Below are 20,937 nucleotides of genomic sequence, written 5' to 3'. Positions count from 1 at the left end.
CATCCTTCTTTAAAATGACAGAAAACACTGGATGTGTTATGGAATGTTGTTGTTTGCGTGTTTTAATGCGCGTTAACACAACAGCCGCTGTTTTCCCTCACTGATTCACCGCGAGCGCTCATCTCGCGATACTCACTGCGGTTGCCTTTGACAACGGTTAGAAACGTTTTTTTAACCCTGGGTAAGGGGGAGGGGCTTGAGACCAAGGAACCAATTGCGAGTCAGAACAAACAGGGCGGTTTATATATGTGACGTCAGTTTTCTTGTAAAAAACCCCCACGACAGATCGATACGGTGAGGACGGCGCTCCCGCTCTTCGTCTTAATGTCCATTAGAAACCAGTGTTTTACTGTTTAACTCTGTAAGTCGTTGTTGTTGCTTGTGATTTCAACGTGTTTTGGTATTTCCATGGATTACAGCGGGGTGTTGGGGCGTTGTGTTACCGGGCAGACTGTGTGTGCGCTGGGCCACATGGTGTTAGATAACCGGCTTCACCTGCTAATTCGCCGCCTGTTAGCTTTTCTAAGCTAATAAAAGTAGCCGCCTGTACCTCGGTTCAGTTTTTATCGTGAAGTAAAGAGCTTCCGTCTTTCCACAGGGAGTGTGTACAGCGTGTGCCTTGCTCATCGGTCAGGAATGTCAGCTGTCGGAGACAGCGGAGCTCGACTCACCCAGTTCAAAAACAAAGGGAAAGATGCCACTGTAAGTCATCGCAAACTGCCGCACGCGTTCATCAAACAATCGTCCGCCATGTTGTTTTTTTTTTCTCTTTCCATACATACACTTTGTTGTTGTCGACATTTTTCAGGAGCTCAGGCGCAGGCGAGCGGAAGTGAACGTGGAGCTCCGTAAAGCAAAGAAAGATGATCAGATCTTCAAGAGGAGGAACGTCCTCTGTCTTGAGGATGATCCCACATCCCCTCTGCAGGAGAACGATCCTAATGCACAGGTACATACAGCCCATGATAGACCCCCTGATCTGATCCACGGACCCGGTGGTTTGGCGGGACACTTTCCATGTGTTTTCCATGTCTCAGTTTGATTTGATTATTGGTTATCGATGAGCTCACCAGCTGTCTGGACCTCAGAGGCTAATAATAGAGAGGCCAGTCTGTTTTGTTTGCACACAGTGGCCAAAAGTCAATGAGGAACTTGAGGAGAATTTTAAGTGTCTTTCTGATGGAAAACAATGTGAAGCTCATTACTTATTACTTCCCTGTTGATTAACTCTCACCGACTGTGATTCATTGTGAACTTGTCATTGTGCTAGGTCAATATCACAGTAAACGTCAAATTATTGTACATTTTAAGTTTGACCACCTGTTTTTTACTCCTCAGTGATGATTGTGGCTTGAACCTCTTAAAGATTATGAGCAGAGAATGACAAACACTTGAGAAATCACTAATCTTCAGTATTACAATTAAGTGCTTTACCTCCTCATGTGGTTACAGGTTACTATTGATAAAGATTATATTGTGCTGCTATTTTATCAACTAAATTAACTAACATGTCGTTTGCACATTAGTATCCTCAGTAAATTAACCTTGTGTCATAAAATATATATTTTTTGCCTATCAATATTCCCAAAACTACATTCTCGTGCAATCATCCTTTACCAGCACCCTTTACTGAAATACTTATTTATACAAACAATATTATTCTATAGTGAAAGGTGTATTCAGCTATTACCCCATAGTCTGTGTAGATTTTTTTCTGGATCTTGTATGCCCCACCTTACCATGTTGCGTGTTATGTTTAACTACAGTTTGATCCAGGTTTACTATGGCCATAAAAGTAATCCTCCTTTGTTTCCACAGCCACAGCAGCACTGGTCTGTGGAGGAGCTTGTACAAGGTGTCAACGACCAGAGCCTAGAGAATCAGTTGCAGGCCACACAGGCAGCCAGGTGAGATCTATTTGAATCATACTGTGCACCATTATATATTATTACTGTGGCATTATTGTTTGCTTCCCAATATTAATAAAATGTATATAACATTACCTCATTGGTGAACATGATTTATGCCCGTGTTGGGTCAGGTAGATTTTCATCATCAGAAGTTATATATTGTACGTTTAAGTAGGAAATCAATGTGTCTGTTCCCAGACCTCCTAGACATCGTATGCCTTGAAATGCCCTCCAGCCAGTGATTACTAAAAAACATTTAACAATCTACATCTTCACTTTGTCTTTCCTTGAACTGTATAGAAAAGTTCTCTCCAGAGAAAAGCACCCACCTATTGACAGCATAATTGCTGCTGGCCTCATCCCAAGGTTTGTTGGTTTTCTGGCATTGACTGAATGCCCTCCCATCCAGTTTGAGGCCGCTTGGGCTCTGACCAACATTGCCTCAGGTACATCAGCCCAGACCACCGCTGTAGTGGAAGGAGGAGCCATCCCTGCCTTCATCAGCCTGGTGACATCACCCCACCCACACATAAGTGAACAGGCCATTTGGGCCCTGGGTAATATTGCAGGTATGTAGTCTCATTGTGGTAGACTAATTTATTTAATCCATCTGTTGCCCCATTTTTACATAGTGCACTGTTCATTTTATGAGATTTATGGAGCCCATGGAATTTTTGTATTTCGAGCATGAACTTGTTTGATCATTTTGATAGCAGAAGGTTCTTCAAACAAAGGGATAACCACCTACTTAATCCTAATTCTTTTCATGACAAGCATTTTCTGGCATGGTATGTTCTTCTTTGTTGTAATCAGACTGTTTACTAAGGATGACAGAAAATGTTTTCCCTACTTAGGTGATGGATCAAACTACAGAGACCTGGTGATCAAACATGGTGGACTCCAGCCACTCCTGGCCCTGCTGGCGGCCCCTGACCTGTCTGTGTTTCCTGTGAGTTTTCATGTCTCAACATGGTGGCACTGCTGGGTTTGAGGTGCATTTGTATATTACTACAGGCACTACAGGCTTGTTAAGAGCTTGTATGTTCTATCCAAACACAGCTGAGGCATATCGCATGTTACAAACCTGGCATCATAATCAGATATGTTTCAGGTAGATTAGGAAGACGTTACTGTGTAACAATGGCTCTAAAATCGATGTTTGATTTTGTTGGAAATTCACCATTATATTGTTTAATTATCACACTACAGAACTTTACTGCCCTTAAGTGCAGCTCTATAGATTCACCTGTATTTAGAACAGTGTACTTCTGATCTGATCACCTATAAACTGAATAATTTTTAAAAAATGGGGAACGAGAGGAAGTAAACACGTCTAGCACTGGCAATTAAGCATCGATACAGTATAGACATTGTAATTACCTTTGACTTTGATGCCAAATAGATTATTTATTGCAATAAGCCACCTATGTTTTCTTTTCTCTAAAAATCTTAAGTACTTTTTTTTATTGGATTGATTACCTGCCTGTTGTTGGTCCTATAATTCCAGACAGGAACAGAGTAAATTTAACTTCACATTCACTGCATTCTAGCCCCAACAGGGCTCATCACCCTGGCATGTAGTGTTAAGTTCTTCATTTCTGTTGAAAAGTTCATTTGAAGCATTTTACAAACTGCTGAGAAAGTTGTTTTGATTATGCACCATTTAGAAATATCATTCAGTGATTTGCACTCAGTAGCTCCTACTGTGAAACATTGTTTCTGCATGTATTTAAATCATAGTCATTAGTTAAGATTTCTGACTTGAAATCACAGATTGGTTTCATGGATTGAGAAAAATCTCTGACTTTATTCTATGTAATAAATTTCCCTCTTCATAGAGATTGTTGTAACTTTTACTCTTAACAATTATCATGTTATGGCATGTTGATATTGCAAAATAATAAATGACCTTTAACCCATCCTACCAGCGTGGCTACCTGCGCAATATCACCTGGACGCTGTCCAACCTGTGTCGGAACAAGGACCCAGCCCCTCCTCTTGTGGCAGTACAACAGCTGCTTCCGGCCCTGGTGCGCCTCCTCAACCATAACGACGATGAGGTCCTTGCCGACACCTGCTGGGCAGTGTCCTATCTGACTGATGGCTCCAATGAGAGAATAGAGGTGGTTGTGCAGGCTGGACTCGTGCCCCGACTGGTGCAGCTTCTCACCTGGGAAGAGCTTTCCATCGTGGTATGTGGTGTTGAGATTTGTTCAACTGAAAGGTTGCTTTCATTTCTGACATTTGAAGTTCCTGCTCTTTTGATTCTGTTTCTGTCACTATAAAATTTTGAGTTAAAGTCTTAATGCACCTTAATGTACTAGCTTGTTTACTCAAGTCCAAAAGTTGTCATTGTACTGTACCTTCACAAAATATCATCATCAGTCTAGCCTCCTCTTTTGTATCCATCTACTGTGTCCCTCATTTAAAACCTGCCTAGTTCACCCGTATCATGAAGCTAAAGAAGTCATGTGTGCAATGAGATATAAACCTGAAAATCAAGCACATGATTTGTCATTGCCAGCATTGTGCCCTCGGAGAGGCAGGTCAAGTTAGAGTCAAGTCAAATCGCTCTCAATCTTTGTCATCACCATCGTCTCTCATGCATATATTAGTAAATTGTGAGTACTTAAAATTACTGACTCTCGTGTCTTTACTCCCCAGACTCCAGCATTGCGGTCACTTGGCAACATTGTGACTGGGACGGATGAGCAGACCCAGTGTGTTCTGAACACAGGTGCCCTGGCAATGTTCCCCAGCCTGCTGCGTCACCAAAAGACCAACATCCAGAAAGAAGCGGCCTGGACATTGTCCAACATCACAGCTGGCAAGGACACCCAGATCCAGGAGGTTGTCAATGCAGAGCTGATGCCCATCCTGGTGGAGATCCTCCAACAGGTCAGAAGGCAAAAGCAGAAACCATTGCTGGCTTGCAGCATGATTCAAATGAGAATCTAGCACTGCCACTTATATTTCTCCAACTTTTCTCTGCCATGCTGCAGACACAGCATAGTTTTATGAAGACATTTTATTAGAGGTATAAATGTATCATGGTGTCATAGTGTGTTTTTTCACAAAGTCTCATGTTGTAAATCTTTAGTGATTCTTTAGTGACTGCTCTGGCCTAAAGCATCAGATTTATTTTCTGTTCAGGGAGACTTCAAGAGCCAGAAGGAGGCAGTGTGGGCTGTCAGCAATTACACCAGCGGAGGAACGTTGGAACAAGTGGCCTATCTCGTCCAATGCAATGTGCTGGGGCCACTGCTCGACCTACTGACAGTCAAAGACAGCAAGATTGTCTTGGTCATCCTGGACGCAATCTACAATATTTTACAGGTATATATACAATTACAAAGTCCGGTTCTCAACCATACTGCTCTCTGTGTGTTGGAGATGTTCACAGCAAATTTGTCTTAAAATGCTGCAGTTAAGAGTCTGAGAATATTTTACCCCCAATTTGTCTAATCTCTGAAGCGTGCTATAGTTTAACAATTCATCTCAGTGTATTTAGATATTTGATTAAGTAATAGGAAGTGAAAGTAAAAGACAGTAAAAGTAATGTATCAGTAATGATTGATAAAATGATAAATGACTGATAAAAAAGGAATTGTGGTGTTTTCAGATTGATTTTAACAGCACAAAGAGAATCACACAAAAAGCAAGAATTTAGAATTCACTCATCATCTACTCACCACTAAGCCGATGGAGGAGTGGGTGAAGTGTTTGACTCCACAAAACACTTCTGTGGTCTCAGGGGGAAACGGTGTTGCAGCAGAATCCCATACAATTGAAGTTAATGGTGTCCTCTTCTTGAGAGGTAATAAAACAACAGAAAATCATAACATGCCTCCATACTGCTCTTGTGGTGTCATCCAAGTGTCTGTGAGCCGCTAAATTCATATTCGATTTGAAATTAGGTCATTTACACTCTGTTTTAAGCCTTAAAGTGGCTAAGCTAGTGGATGTAGCTACATGATGTTGCATCCGAGGGTCAGGGAATGCACCTTTTAGGAAGATATCAGCGGACATTTGGGATTAAAACTGTTTATATTACCTCATTTTCAGTTGAATATGAATGCCGGGGCATAAGGTCACTTGGATGACACCACACAAGCAGTATGGAGGCATGTTATGTTTTTTCTGTTTTATTACGATTCACCTTCAAATTCAGTTGTATTGGATTCTGCTGCAACACTGTTTACCCCTGAGACTCAAGAAGTGTTTTGTGGACTCAAAAACCTCACCCACCCCTCCGTCAGCATAGAAGTGAGTAGATAATAAGGGAATTTTCATTTTTTGGTGGACTATTACTTTAAAGATGAAGTGATGCAGATTGATGCTTGACAGTCAGATTAAAATGTCACAGGTTTTCTTGTGGCGTGGAAACGGACTTATATATTTTTTCTATTCCACACAGATGGCACACAAAGCAGGTGAGGTTGAGAAACTGTCCCTAATGGTCGAGGAGTTGGGTGGTTTGGACAAGATTGAAGCGCTGCAGTCCCATGACAACGAAGCTGTGTACAAGTCCTCTCTCAACATTATCGACCGATTTTTCTCTGAAGAGGTAAGTGTTACTGATTGGTGCTGCTGCAAACTGGCTGCACAGTAGTAGAAAATTAGACCTCTGTTGATCCGTAGAGATTTAATTATGAAGGCAACTTGAATTTTAAATTGTTAAAAGTTTAACTTTAGACATAAGTATTTTCTGAAGACACACTCATCAACCCACTCATGAGCAGTTGCTTTGATTAGAAGGTGTTAACCTTTTCAACTAGAAGTGTTTGGAACAGTGGATGGCCTAATGAGCCATGTTGAACCTATAAATGTAATTTTTCTTTTTGTATTATTTTGGTAGTTAATGTGATATTAGAATCACCATTAGTGTATTTCATCAAAGAACAATCATATATCATTTATTTTACAGGTCAAAAACGAATTTAAGCTGCAGTACTATCTCTATAATGACCACAGGGACTGCATATTATCTTCTGAATTTTGCGAGCACTGTGTCAAGTGTGTTTGTATAGTTTGATACAATATGATATGAACAACTTCCGTCATCAGTCTGAGGAAACAAAAACATTGAAAGACTGGCAGAAGAACAACTACATCAATCGTGACTCATTCACAGATGAAATGACAGTCTTGGCAGTGGCAGCTGCTTGGCAGAGGTTAACTGTCTGTTTACTCCTCCTCTGTTTAACTGTTGCCAAAGAATGAATGTGAGTTATTTTGTAGCATACAGTAAAATGAGCTAGTAGTTGGCTATTGTCACAAGAAATGCTTGTTGCAGTCACTAACCCAAACGTATTTACTTTACTTTCATGATCTTCCTTATAAATAGAATCCCTGTCTTAGCTGGCAGAAATTGTCTGCAGGATCTGTCTTAATCCATGCCCATGATGCCATCCCCAAAACATGCTAAGACTTGATTAATCCTCTCATGCTCCTCTCCTTCCGTCCCTCCTCTTTCAGAATGAAGATGATTCTGTGGTTCCCGAGGTGACAGCAGATGGCTATGCCTTCCAGGTCCCCGACGACCAAAGCCCATTTAAATTTTAACGTGTCCACTCTGCTTTTTGTAACATAAAAAGAAAATTTGTACCTTGTTTTTATTTTTGTATTTTTTTTGGGACATTTGAGCCTTGTACAAGGACAAACTATCCTTCTTTGGATCAATGTTTGTAAATAAATGTTATAAATGAATACGGTGGGGCTTTTTGTGTTTCAGATGTAAGCAGGATATGAACAGGGAAACATGCTTGATTTAGTTGGTGAAAAGATGTGTGAGGAAAAAACTGTTATAGGTAGAAATGGGAGGTGATTAGGTGTCCTGTTACCACAAGGTGACACTGTGCTTATTCTCATTGCTTGTGAGTGTTGATCCTGCTGTGTTTGCAGTACAGGGAAACGATTTTATGAGTGAAATCTACATTTAACGCAGCCACTCAATATCACAATAGGCGACTCAGGAAGGAAGAGAACTAGACCCAGAGACTTGATGTCTAAAGTCACTTTGCTCAGATCTGAATCTACATTATTTACCCTCAGGAAAAATACATTTTCTAGTGTATAAAAATTTTGGATGAGTCTAAAATAGTTGTTCTCCTCTACATTTCCTTGATTTAGTTCACACTGATTTAGATTTGTCAAGTACTGATAATTAATATTGATATAAGTTCATGGAAAAGTGGAACCAGCCAGCCTACTATATTGTAACAGTATTCGAATGAATTGAGAAAGAAGCTACATAAAACCATCCAAATTAAGATCGGAAACTTCACATTAACAATAAAATCGGTTTGTGCCAATGTAAACAGGATAATTGTAAATAAAGTGCTCATTATTGTGCATTAATGGTATTTTTATAACTCATTGGTTGATTGGTGTTGGTTTCAATGAGCTGATGTGCGACCTGCTCTACCGCAGTTGAATCCAGCTCTTATTTTGAAAGAATCCCCGGATGCTCTGCCGGTCCTCGCCTCCCTCAGCCTGACTGTCTGTCTGCAGGAGCAGGCTTCTCCACCGACAACTTCAGTCTGAGCTGCCCGGGCTGAGTGGACGTGTGTACGGATGGTGGACGAGCCGCTCACCTGAACCAGCTCCGGTACTCGTGCTCTGCGGCATGAACCACACCTGGGAAACGTAGCTACGTGTATTTCTTTCTTGTTGTGGCTCAAGATGAGAGTTGTTGCATCGACATGACTGTGACACCATTACGTTGCATCAGTCAGCGTGATTTGCTATGGTGATACTACAAGCTAACGCCGAGCTAGCAGAGGGATTGTTTTGGGAGATACCTTCTTTTGAAACAAGCTCACACGGCGACACATGAATTAGTGACTTTTCAGTGATTTTCTTTCTTCACGCTGGAACACAGAGGGGGATGTCTAACCAAGGGGTGAGGAGAAATGGCCCAGTGAAGCTGCGGTTGACAGGTAAGCGAATTTAAACCCCCTCCTGCGCTGCTCGCTACACGTTAGCATGTTAGCCTGCTAGCTAACTCCACATCTGCTGATGGTGAACCAGGACACATTCGAGGCTATTATGCACATTTTTAATTTATAATAAACCTTGCGTTTATTATTATTATTGTTCATCGCACTTAAACGTCTTAATCCTAAATGAAGGTAACTCACACAAACCAATTTAGCTGCTCTGAAAGGCAATAAATGAGCCTAGCCCGTTAGCAAAAATTAACCAGCGCAAGACTGTAACTGTTTATATTGTAGGTTAATAAGTTAGCTGACTCACGTTAACCTCAGAAGTTAGCTAAGATTCAAATATCTAAACTCGGTATCAGTAGGTCTGTGGTAATGTTAATCGACTCACACGGTATCTCAGCGTGGTCTTTTTGTGGTTATTTTCAAAACCTGAAACACCTCCATGGCTGATCAAAGCTGATCATAGAGCCTCTGTGCAGTCACGTTCCATGGATCATCTGCACTGTGTGGATTCATACTTTAGCTTAAGTCTCAGAATTATATATTACAATAGTTGTCTTTACATGATATACTTTTATCAATGACCTTGGTTTGTATAGATCCTATATTTCATTGTGGTCTATAATGGGTTATAACAGTGGGAAAACACTGAAAATACATCACTATATTGGATGCTGTCACTTAATGTAATACTCCAATTAATTTATAGGATTTGCATTGTGTCACTTGGCAAACATTTGCTGGTTTGCTCTGACAAGCTGCGGTCTTTTTAAGAGGGGGGTGGCATTTTAGGCTGAACCTGCATTGATGGATGTGTGCTGTGCTGGAACCAGATTTTAAGTCCTCACCATGTTCTGGTGGAAACTACCATATGTGATAAATCTGACTGCGAACATAAAATTGTCTTATTCTGATTCCATGTTTTTTAACCTGTATGGTTTTTGTTTCTAAGACTTACAACAGTGCTGCATAACTCAAAATTCCCACAACACCAACTGATGGTGTTCGAGCACGGTCTGATTTTTATATAGGGTCGGTTAAATCATGGGAAGGAATAGTTTTTCATTCTATGCTAAACGTGTTTGCTTACCTATAAGGGGAGATTAATACTGTCAAGAGTAATGAAAACTCAAAGACGTACACAGCCGTCCTCCTGCTCGTCTGCCCTGGGTTTCCTTTTTTTTCACCTCTGCATATGGAGAATGGTTTTAAGTGGGCTGCAGTGGTCTTCAGACGGAATCCCAGGAATGTGAAACCTCAGAGAGGAAATGGGAGTCTTTCTCCATCATAGACACATCCTCTGTCTGTCCTTCACCAGAGAGAATGGGTTGGGACAATTGTGTGTGTGTGAAGAGAGAGACATTGGGGTTCATCTGGTAGATTGTGACCACTGCGATGATCAGTGATGCTGAGTAATCATATAGACTGGTGCATTCATTAATGCGTCTGATTCCGCATGCATTTAGACCTCACATTGCATACCAGCCATAGTCCAGTTTTACTCTGTGGTCTCATAGTTGGTCTTTTTTGTTCTCTAAGACAAAAGAGGAAAATGGAAAGCTTGGCTATAGAGGAGTTTGGGGATTTGGAGCTATTGTTATGTTTCATAATTGACCATGTAAATGATAAACAACAGACTTATGTCCATTTCCCCAAAACAGCTACAGCTTTATTCAAATTTCTGTATGAAGAAATGGAAAGAGTTGTTAAGAGTCCAAAAGCCCAGAGCAAATGTAAAAGGCTACCTGTTATGTTGGTTGGTGACTTGCACAAGTAGTTGGAATGCATCTGTTGGTGCAGTCTGTCGTCTCATCGCTATTTCCAAGGCTTCAGCCTGAGGTGTAGGCCGAAGTGTCGGCGAGCCACTCAAATCACATCATTAAAGGGTTCATGTAGCGAGTGAGTGCGTATTAAATGCAGCCCTGATCTGGAGCTATTCATGTAGTGTGAACTAGACACAACACAACAGCATTGGTGTCGTCATACCCGTTCTCCCTTTTACTAAGACACCTACTTGGCTGTAGCTATAACCACAGAGGGGCTATAGTTTTCAACCATCACTGGGATCCCCCTGTCATGGACATGGATTAGAATAGGCGTAGGATAGGCTTACACACACTGCAGGATTTCGACTGTATAAATCTCCAGGTATGTTGTCACTCATTGCATTCAATTGCCACCCTCTAAACACTTTTTCACAGATCCTCCTTAAGGTTGTATTTTTTTCATCTGGGACATCTCTTTGATGCTTAAATTAATAAAAAAAACATTGAGTTTGCAGGGAGACGCTGTGTTGTCGTGTCCCCATAGAATTTGCTGCCATGTTTGTAAGAGACCAATGTTGGATTTTGAGGGGTGTTCTTCATAACAGTATGTGTTTTCTCTCTGTCTGGAAGAATTGGTGAGATTTCTGAAATTGAACAAAAACATGGTGTTTTGCCTCACCTTCCTTCACCGGATTGAATCTGGAGTTCCTCATAGGTGAATGTCATGAGATGTACGAGGTGATGAATCCATTTCTCACCCCCCCACTGATACGGCCTCCTGGCTGCACTGTGCTGTTGCTGCCTTTGCTGCTAGGGAGGGAGACTTTGTGATCCGTTTCGTCCATTAGCCTCCAGTTGGCACACAGCAAGCAGGGAACACTGGAAGAATCATCTCAGGATTTTTCCTGCTGTGTGTGAGAATGTGACACTAAATCAAGCACAGGGAACCCACATGCACCCTTTTCTTCTGCAGTGTTTGTTTGTGGGGGGTGTAGAGACTTCTTTTTGAGGGTTAAGATCTAGGGTTGGGGTTAGAATTTGGTTTTGGTTTGGGAATGCATTTTGTTAATCAGTATTCTCCATGGGATAGTGAAATAGATCTGTGTGTTCCTCATTGCAACATTTTGGAAATCAAGTGCTGGAGCTTGTGTGTTGAAGAGGGAAAAAGCCAGGAAGCTGGTGATTAAGATAAAGATCCAGCCTCCGTCTCTGGTCCAGAATTAGGGCTGGAGCAGAGAACATTTTAGGGAAGTTATCAGGGGCCACTGTCAGCTTGCTTGTATGTGCAAGCACAATGTCTGTATTCTCAAGACATAAGTCAGACGCACACTTTCACCTGCACACCCACACTGTCGCCCTCATACGCACACCAACTTCCACAGGATGTACTGTCAGCACGCAATGCTGAGCTAAATTAGGCCTGTCGACTAAAATATTAAGAATGAATGTTACATCGAGTGCACCATGGTGACAGTGAGAAAGCAACAAGAGCTGTCAACCTTCATTTATGATGTCCACATGAGGCTAAGATAATTATACATGATGGAAGTTTTGATCACAGCAGAGTGTTGGGAGGACTAAAAGATGTGTGGAGAGATCTATGTAAACGTTAAATATCAAGTGTCATTTTGGAATTTTTAAATCTAGTAAAGCAACTTAAAATGAAATAAAAGAAAATGCAATCACAATAGCACAGAAAAGTTCCAACTGTCCCCTTATGAAACCACATTTTTATTTGAATGTGCACACTTATAGATAGCACTCCCCCAATTATTTATATAAATAGTTTCTTGCAAAATCAGTGAAAACATCAAAGTATATCATATCTTGCAATGTTAAAGAAATTTAAAAAGGACAAAAAAATGCATCCGTCCCAGCATTTATTGGGCTCTGTTTTGACTCATGTCCCATCTTTCCATCATTCACACACACATTTCATGAAAATACATTATATAGTTTCTGCGTAATCCTATTTACAATCAACCAACCATCCATCAAACAACATAACCTCTTTGATTATTTGATTTGATTATTTGCAAATATTTTTCTCAGTTTGCCTGTATCTGTGATTGTGAAAATATTTCTCAGTCTTACTATCTTCTCTGACTCACTTCATCATCCTTAGATTGACAGTATTACTTTTGCTCTCCAGTTTTGACGGCCTCTCTGTATGATTTGAATATAGGCTGATTACATAGTACTCCTGGTAGTGTGGGGACTTAGACTGAGGATGTTCTGGTGCTGTTTCATTTCCAAGTGTCTTCTTCCCCCCCATTTAAACAACACAAAGGTTTGACAGTTCAAATGTGGACCAGAGTCAGTGATTGTGATTCATCAGCAGACAATAGACATGAGTCATACAGCAACGTGTTTATTGTGTTGCTCTCAGTTTTATATACTCTGGCAGAAAGTACAGTTTGACCCAGTTATGAGACAATTCATATGCACTGATAAAAAAACTCTGACTGCTGCAGAAATCACCTCAAAGATATTTGGCTGTTAGTAAGATTTTAACCATGTCTATCTACATTTGTGCCACCCCACACACATTGAAAGCCATCGGGTAAAACATCTATTTTAATCAAATTCATTGAGCATTTCAGTTTTCAATGCCCATGTTATTAGGTTAGAGCAGCCACACTGCCTGTGCCTCGCTGCTGCAGTGTGTCATCTGGAGTCTCGGCATCTCGCTTATTTTTCACATGACATCCACAGTTCCCTTCAAAAATAGACATGACATCATACCTGTAACATTACAAAAAACTCAATGTTCAGCTTTTTTGTACTCTCCCTCTCTCTTGCTTTAACTGAGGTTAAACAAAAACTGCTTCCTGGTTGCGTCTTTTCACTCTGCAGACCACCTATCAATGATGGATGATGGAATATTATTATTTATAGCCATTATCAAAGGGAAACTGTATGGAGATACATAGAGCTGGTAGAAGCAGCACTCCAGCAGCAAGACTGCAGCAGCTCTGCGAGGTAGCCGTCATGCACGTGCAACACATGCATACAGAAGAATGTCGAAGGTTGCTCAACAACCTTAGCTACCCAAACACATAGATAAGTAAGTCTTTAGCTGTTCTGTATCACCTCATATCTCTACTTCAGCACATTGAAAAAGCAGTGATTTGTATATGGGTGATTTGATTTTGCAGTCCTCTAACTCTGTAAAGGCATAGAGTCAGTGCTTGTGTTCTTTTATCTACCATTCATCATAGGATGATGTGTAGAAGCCTACGTGCTCATTTCCATACTCTTCCTTTTCGACCTGAGCCTGTCTGTCACTTTGATTTCTGAACATGCAGTGAAGGACCGTGTGCTATTCTTCGTCTGAGATTTGAAGGGAGCCAGTGTGCGAGAATAGATATGTTTTTAGCTTGGAGAGTGTGTGTATACCATTCATTCTTGCTTGGTGGCCAAGCTGTGTGTTTATGTACCTCAGCTCAAACATTTTACACTTGATCTGTTAAGACAAGAGAGCAGCCCATATAGGGCAGTCCCCGGCTGCTGCTGTCAACCCCTCTGTCGTCAGCTCTTCTTCTGCTGGCTCATCTCATGTCTTTCTCATATGTAGTCAGCTCCATAAGTGTTCTGATTATGGCAATTGTACATTGTGAAAACATGCATTGTCACATAATTTTGAACCATTATCATTACAGCATTTATGGCCAGTTTTAGAGGAGTTAGGAGGTGCAATGAGAAGCAATAAGTCTTCATCACTTGAAGGCTCATCTTCCATCTTCATGGATCTGAATTTGTGTTCTCTCATCCTCTCATAGTCACCTGATAACTAAGTTTGGGCAGCTTAGATAGTTCAGTGTGTCACAAGTCTTCTTACTCAGCTACTAAAGCAAGTCAATTCCTCCCTCACTCTCATTCCTCTCACATAATTATACATTATACAGTTTTCCGACTTTTTCATCATCTGTGACGGACATAATTCTTTGCTAAGGCACTGCGCTTAAGTCCTATAGCGGTAGGGAAAACCCTGCGGTTTCTTAGTTTCTCTCTCTTGAGATGCTTTGCCAGGTCTTTGCAGCAGCTGCCTCCAGTTGCTGCTTCTTTGTGGGCCTTTCTGCCTTCAGTGTTGTCTTCATTAAGTGAAAAGCATCATCAATTTGCTTGATTGAGGTAAAGTGACTGATACAACTTAATATTCAATTTATTTGCCGTGAGAAGCTCTTTTCTTTCCCAGCATGTTTTGGGTCCATTGCCCATCTGTACTGTGAAGCCCCGTCTGACCAGTTTTGCAGGATTTGACTGAATGTGAGCAAACAGTGTAGCTCTTTCAGGTTCATCACTGATAATCAGCAGTCACATCATCAATTAACACCAGTGACCCAGTTCCATTGGCAGCCATACAAGCCCATACCATAACACTGTCTCCACTGTGTTTGACAGACAGTGTGCTGTGCTTTGGCTCTTGAGGCATTTCTTTCACTCTTGATACTTTCCTGTTCCCATCTTGGCTGGTTCAAGTTAATCTTGGATTCATCCATCCAATTAATCTTGTTCAGAACTATGCAGCCTATTTAACATGCTGTCTGGCAAACCAAGGTTTGCACATGGAGGTAAACCCTCTCTATTTGCATTAATAAAACCTCTCCTTTATTGTAGACTCTGACAATGTTCGTTCTTCACCAAGCAAAGGATTCTGTGACAATCTACTTCTGTTATCTTCGACAGTCTTTTAGGTTTGTGGTGTTGGTTTGGCCATTCTTAAGGTTTCTGCTACCTGTCTGATAGGATTGTTTGTTTATTTCAGCCTCCTTCCCTTTGTCATGGACCACATATAAAGAGTTCCTATGAACCGCTAACAAATGGAATTTTAACAATTAGAATCAATCAATCTCCTTGTGTCCCCGAGGTTCACTTAATTAAATGTTAAGATTGAAACTTTTTGAGTTGTATTCTGGCTTTTAAATTTGTATTCAAATTTGAATTCAATGGTTTTATTCACCGCTGATCTACACATTAAAATTAGGTTGCTTTTGACAACAACAGCATTACCGGGAACACCAGAATTCATTAAGAAAAGACGTGTATTAGCTCAGTGTCTGTAGAGCTCTTACTGAGTGAGATCTGTAACGTTAGATTTCACTGTGTGCAACCTCACTCTTCTACTGCACTTGAAGTTGTGTGCAATGTTTAATTACCCAGATTGTGAAGGTTTACAATGTAAAAGATCTATAAGTAGTTTTGAACGCCTTGTAACACTGGCAACAAAGACTGCCACGTCAACCTTACTTCACATTCAGCTCTGGCTTCTTATAAATAAATAAAAAGCTTGTCTTGCTGGCAGGTGAGTCAAAAAGTTAATTTTGGACCCTGCTCACAGACGTCACTCAGCCAACCAGTCAGTCAGTCAAGGGCATTCACATTTGTAGGGCTGAAAATGTCTCTTTAAGGAAATCATTAATAATGGTGTTTAGTACATTTAATATTTAAATGCAAATGAGTAAATATAATTTAAATTGATATGTGTTGTTGTCTTTAAATATATATTTTTATTACTATAAAGCAGCTGTCGTAATCTGATTACAAAATATTTGTGATCTTGAAAACAAGAGACAAAAAGCATGGCTCCCTAAACCATTTCCAACCTTGGGCAGTAAACCTAACAATAGTGAGGTAAGCACACAAAAGACGTCTCTGCAGTGGAGGTATACAACATTTCAGATTCTAATAGGCTGCATTTAAATGCTAAAACACTGAATGCGGTTGGTCTATTCTTGCATCAGGTCCCCTGGGTATCTGAGGCAGACGTTGGTGCTAGACTCTTTTAATTAAGTGTGAAATGGTCTTAGTTTATTGGATGTATAACAGCCCTTGTGGAAAAATGCAAACACAGTGGCAAGAATAATTGGGCTGGTTAATGATCTGTGTTTCATTTACAGTGAACAACTTGATTGAGTCATCGGGCTGTTAGTATGGTGCCAAATTATCATCTGGTGTAAATATTCAGTAGTATAAATTAGTCTCTGTGCACAGTCCTTGTCAGGAAAGAGATGATGCTCCTGTAATAACTGTGTCTGTGTCTTGCTTGGTCTCTACCGTCTGGCTTCACTGTGTTGTGGTTATTATGTAGCCCTACCTAAACTTCCTCCAGCTCTGTTTAGTCTGGATCACCAGCATAGACTCTAATTGACCACACGCATATCACAGGTTCCATACTCTCATTCACTGTTCACGTGGCCCTCATCATCATATGGAAACGTTTTATTCATTCTACGATCCAGCTGTGTTTATATTATCTGTTGTGTGTAAGTCTAAAAGGAAATACAGGAGACAACAGTTTACAGACGCAACAAACCAGACAAAAAAACGAGGCACACTTTAATTAATTTGTAGTCAAAACATTAAAACTTCTCACAATGCATTTCCTTATCCCAAATAACAGATATATACATTTCAACCTAAAACTACTGGACGGATTACCACAAAACTTGGTGGAAGAATTCTGTATGGGTGCAGGACCAACCCATTTAAATTTGGTGTGGATCAAGGTGCGGAATCAGGGAATCTTTTAGGGCAGTTTTCAACATTTTTGTTAATTTCTCAGAGAATTACCGGTGAATCTTGGTGATTAAGTTCAGGCATATTTATGGGGTTAGTTTCAATGACTGAACAATTTCATGCAGATCCAAATAAAAATCTGGATCAAGTGGATTCCGTTGATTATGAACTGTGAAACTTTTCAGTTGTTTTTACTGATATTTAATGCATGCGACAATATCTCCATGGAATGTGGACACTTAATGAATGGATGCTTATATATGTCTATATCTGTGGCACTATTAATGTGACGCTTTTGTAGCCAGCATCTGATTTATTGTTATAATACTTATGAGTAATAAGTATGTTAAGATCACGCTGTGGTTTTATGATTCAAGTTCAAAATTTAATTGCCACATCAACAAAGTTGATCGGAATTTGTCTTGGCTAGCTCACCCAAAAATAGACAGAAAGAAAAATTACAAACATTCAAAATACATCACATGAAACATGTAAATAATCTGAGCAGAAGTATTACTGACTGGTTTCCTACAATCTAAAGACATTAAGTCAGAGTGAGTATTTGTATTTGTCCAACCCATGGTTCACATGGCTGTCAGTAGCCCAGTTACAGCTGCCTGGTTACTTTGATGGTGGGAAACAAAAGGTTGTCTTTGCTTTTCATCTGTTGGTAACATGATCAGATAACGATGAGTTAACACCAGTGAAGTACATTCCAAAGTGTGGAAGGCTTTGAGACATTAAACAGAAGTGATTGTTTTTATTCCTCTGTATCAGAATAAATTATAAAATCTCTTGGCATTGTGCTCTCTAGAGTCAGAGCGATTTTGGCAATCCCTGAAAATATATTTATCACAACAGTCAAAGGTTTTATTATTGCAGTTTTTTATCCAAGAATATATCAAGAATATCTCTTTACCACGTTCATCTTTAAATCAAATGAAGCTTCTGTGAACACATTTTTCTCCTCTCCTCAAATTTCATGCTGTGGGGAAATCCCAGGTTTCTGGTTTGTGGAATTATATCCTGTCGTTTCATTGATACATTTGTTTTCTGGTGACTCGAGGATTTTCCTATTAGAGTTAGCACATTTTAACACAACCACAGAGGCAGGCATAGTAAGGACTTCTGGAGTGATGCCAGCTGCATGCAGCTGGTCAGCTCTCTAATAACTCACAATGAACTTGATATCTGATCGACCCTTGATGATTTGTTTGGAGACATATCTGTGAGCAATGACAAATTCAAGCTGGCTCAGGATGTTCAGACATGGTCTTTGTTTCTCAGAACACCACTGTATTTTAAGAAGAGTTTGGTCTATAAGGAGACTGTGAGTCAGTGATGAAATCTCACAGGGGCACTACCAGTCTCATAATTCAGCTTTATGACTCTGTACTCATGACCAGCATTTTACCATGTAACACACGGGGAGATTACAAGCTTTCTCCCCCACCAAAAGTTGATCCTGCATTAAACATTTAGCTACAGGATTTTTACAGCGTTTTTACATGTGCACTGAATACAAAGAATACATAGGCATGACTGTATTGGTGGCATGTTAATCATGTTACAATAGAACTTGTTTTTACCTTTTTTTATTAATAGCTTTGTGTCTGCAGACTGTGGTTGTTTCAGTTAATCCTTCAGTTTTTCTGTTTTTCAAATTACTTAAGAACTTGGTGGCATCTGTGTACTGCGGAGCAGGAAAATGGAAAGACTGAACACCTCAGTATTGCATAACAGCCTCAGACTGGAGAGGAGGTGGGCTTCAATATGCAGAATACATTAAACTTTCCAAGTGCTTCAGGAGGATTTTCCTGCAGAATATGGAGAAGTATCACGTTTTTCTTTTCATAGGGCTAGAGCATAATATTTCTGACAGCCTCTGCCTTATGAGGGTAGGCAAAAAAAAAAACCCTGAATCTTAAAAAGTTAATTTGGAACATGTGCAAAAGCAGGTAATAGGTCTACAGATGTGATTTTTTTCCCTGGCTGGGGTGCTCTCACACTTCAATGCGTCCTACCTATCTCCGTTCCTTTCACTGCCTGAACTCTCTGACTCCCCACTGCAGCCTCTCATCATGTGTCTCTGTATCCTGCGTTTTTCTCTTCAGTCTTTTTACTCTCTTTTCTTTTTTGTGAACAGGATGTCTCTCATCTCTCTGTCATTTCTCTCGACTACTTCCTCTCCCTCTCTCACCCCCGGATCTAGTCCAGACAGTTGACAGACAACTCTGCCGGTGTGGCTCCATTTTTGTGTTTTTTTTTCTTTATCTGTTTTCAACTTGTGATGTGCACACACACATACATCAGCACACACATACTTCCTGTACTGGTCCCTCACCACCATACAGGACTCTGAAAGTGTTTGATAAAGTTTGCTTGGTGACCCTAAGGAGTCTGTTATGGGATTAGCAAAAATAATATATTTACTTGACTTTCATTCGCTCAAAAGTATCTCATAAATGACTGTTAGTTGCAAATTCCACTGTCATCACTATTATCTACCCACAAACAGTCTTTAAGTTACACAATTTATTCCAAGTCTGGAAGGAGTACAAGGAGCACATGATGCCAAATCAATAATCATGTTTATGTAAATCTGAAATATTTGGCAAATCATAAAGAAGAGCATTGTATTGATGCGGCCAAGAAATGTTCTTGCAGCTCCATGCTTGGCCTCAATCTTCATATTTTAGTTAAAGACTGTGTCGCTTTTAAATCACAGAACAATGTTAAATCAGGCATATCAGTAAAAACTGTGACAAAAAAACATAACTGTTGTTCTCTTTGATTCCTAGAAAATGAAAAATGTGTACAGTGTGCAACATCAAAGAAAGAAGATCATCCTCAGATGTATCACTGTTGCTAGGCCAGAATCATAAATATTAACTAGTGTGGATAAAGAAAACACTTTTCATTTCTCACTGGTAAAAAAACCCAGTGGATGCAGGAAGACAGGTTAGACTTTATATGAATCACACTTTATATATATATATGTGTGTGTGTGTGTGTGTGTGTGTGTGTGTGTGTGTGTGTGTGCCACTCAGCAAGTCTACTGTACACACACTCACTTACACTGCCACTCCAATCACAACCCACCCTCTCTGTGTCTGTGTTTCCAGTTTAACTGTGGGAGAAAGTCAGTCAGACTATATGAGAAATGCAGTGGTTTGTGTTGTGGAGATGAAGATCAAGTAACTCAGACAGTGCCGGTGTGCCACACCATCCCACTCTGCTCTTTACATAATCGTAATAACAGGAGGATTTGCCACCGGTTTACCAAGGTTCAGATATAAAGGAAGAAGATTTGTAGCACTAATGCTGGACCCAAGTGTAAGCCTTGCATTAGTACGCATTAATACTTGGTGCCAGTGCGATTGTCCTTAGGTCAACAATCACAGTTTCATTCTAGCGGACACAACAAAGCTGTCTTTCATGCTAAAGTGGCATGCTAGCTGTCAAAACAATACTAATGATAAGTACAGAGGAATAAATAAGATAAAATCCACAACCAGGTGAACCCTCAGCAGGTTCTGCTGCCTCTGACTCCTCCTTCTCATTAATGTGATTTGATTGGCTAGCACCTGCGGTTGAATATTTGTTAAACCATTATTTGATTGGCTGGTGCCTCTTTTGAGCTCTCCTCAACTTCTGCCGTACACAAGTCAAGCAGTGCGATGGAGAGGTACCATAATGCAGTTGAGTAATCCATGAAGTCAGCCCATCTGAAATGAATGCTCAGCATTTATATTGATGGTGTATTCTCAACACGTGTGAGTCCTGCATCAAGGG

At 40.3% G+C, this 20,937-nt stretch overlaps 2 protein-coding genes across 3 annotated transcripts in view; both read left to right on the top strand.

Annotated features, from left to right (window-relative positions):
- Nucleotides 1–186: 186 nt before the first annotated feature.
- On the top strand, nucleotides 187–7,619 carry LOC109627706 (importin subunit alpha-1). Of its 2 annotated transcripts, none has more exons than XM_020084456.2 (11): nucleotides 187–294; nucleotides 599–702; nucleotides 809–949; nucleotides 1,819–1,907; nucleotides 2,211–2,479; nucleotides 2,765–2,859; nucleotides 3,839–4,102; nucleotides 4,575–4,808; nucleotides 5,064–5,246; nucleotides 6,328–6,477; nucleotides 7,389–7,619. In XM_020084456.2, the coding sequence occupies exons 2-11, from the start codon at nucleotides 637–639 to the stop codon at nucleotides 7,473–7,475; spliced, it is 1,578 nt and encodes a 525-aa protein (XP_019940015.1). In that variant the 5' UTR covers nucleotides 187–294; nucleotides 599–636; the 3' UTR covers nucleotides 7,476–7,619. The 2 variants fall into 2 exon arrangements, with proteins under 2 accessions (XP_019940015.1, XP_019940014.1); XM_020084455.2 differs by having other exon boundaries at nucleotides 225–361.
- Nucleotides 7,620–8,396: 777 nt separating this feature from the next.
- LOC109627350 (E3 ubiquitin-protein ligase SMURF2) overlaps nucleotides 8,397–20,937 on the top strand; it is a 61,196-nt gene continuing 48,655 nt past the window's right edge. Inside the window, exon 1 of the mRNA XM_069530275.1 lies at nucleotides 8,397–8,851. Within this exon, the coding sequence (XP_069386376.1) occupies nucleotides 8,800–8,851 (52 nt within the window). The 5' untranslated portion in view covers nucleotides 8,397–8,799. The remainder of the gene's footprint in view (nucleotides 8,852–20,937) is intronic.

The sequence above is a fragment of the Paralichthys olivaceus genome, chromosome 8, assembly GCF_024713975.1.
Source record: "Paralichthys olivaceus isolate ysfri-2021 chromosome 8, ASM2471397v2, whole genome shotgun sequence".
NCBI lineage: Eukaryota > Metazoa > Chordata > Actinopteri > Pleuronectiformes > Paralichthyidae > Paralichthys > Paralichthys olivaceus.
This window is presented reverse-complemented; position numbering and strand designations above follow the sequence as displayed.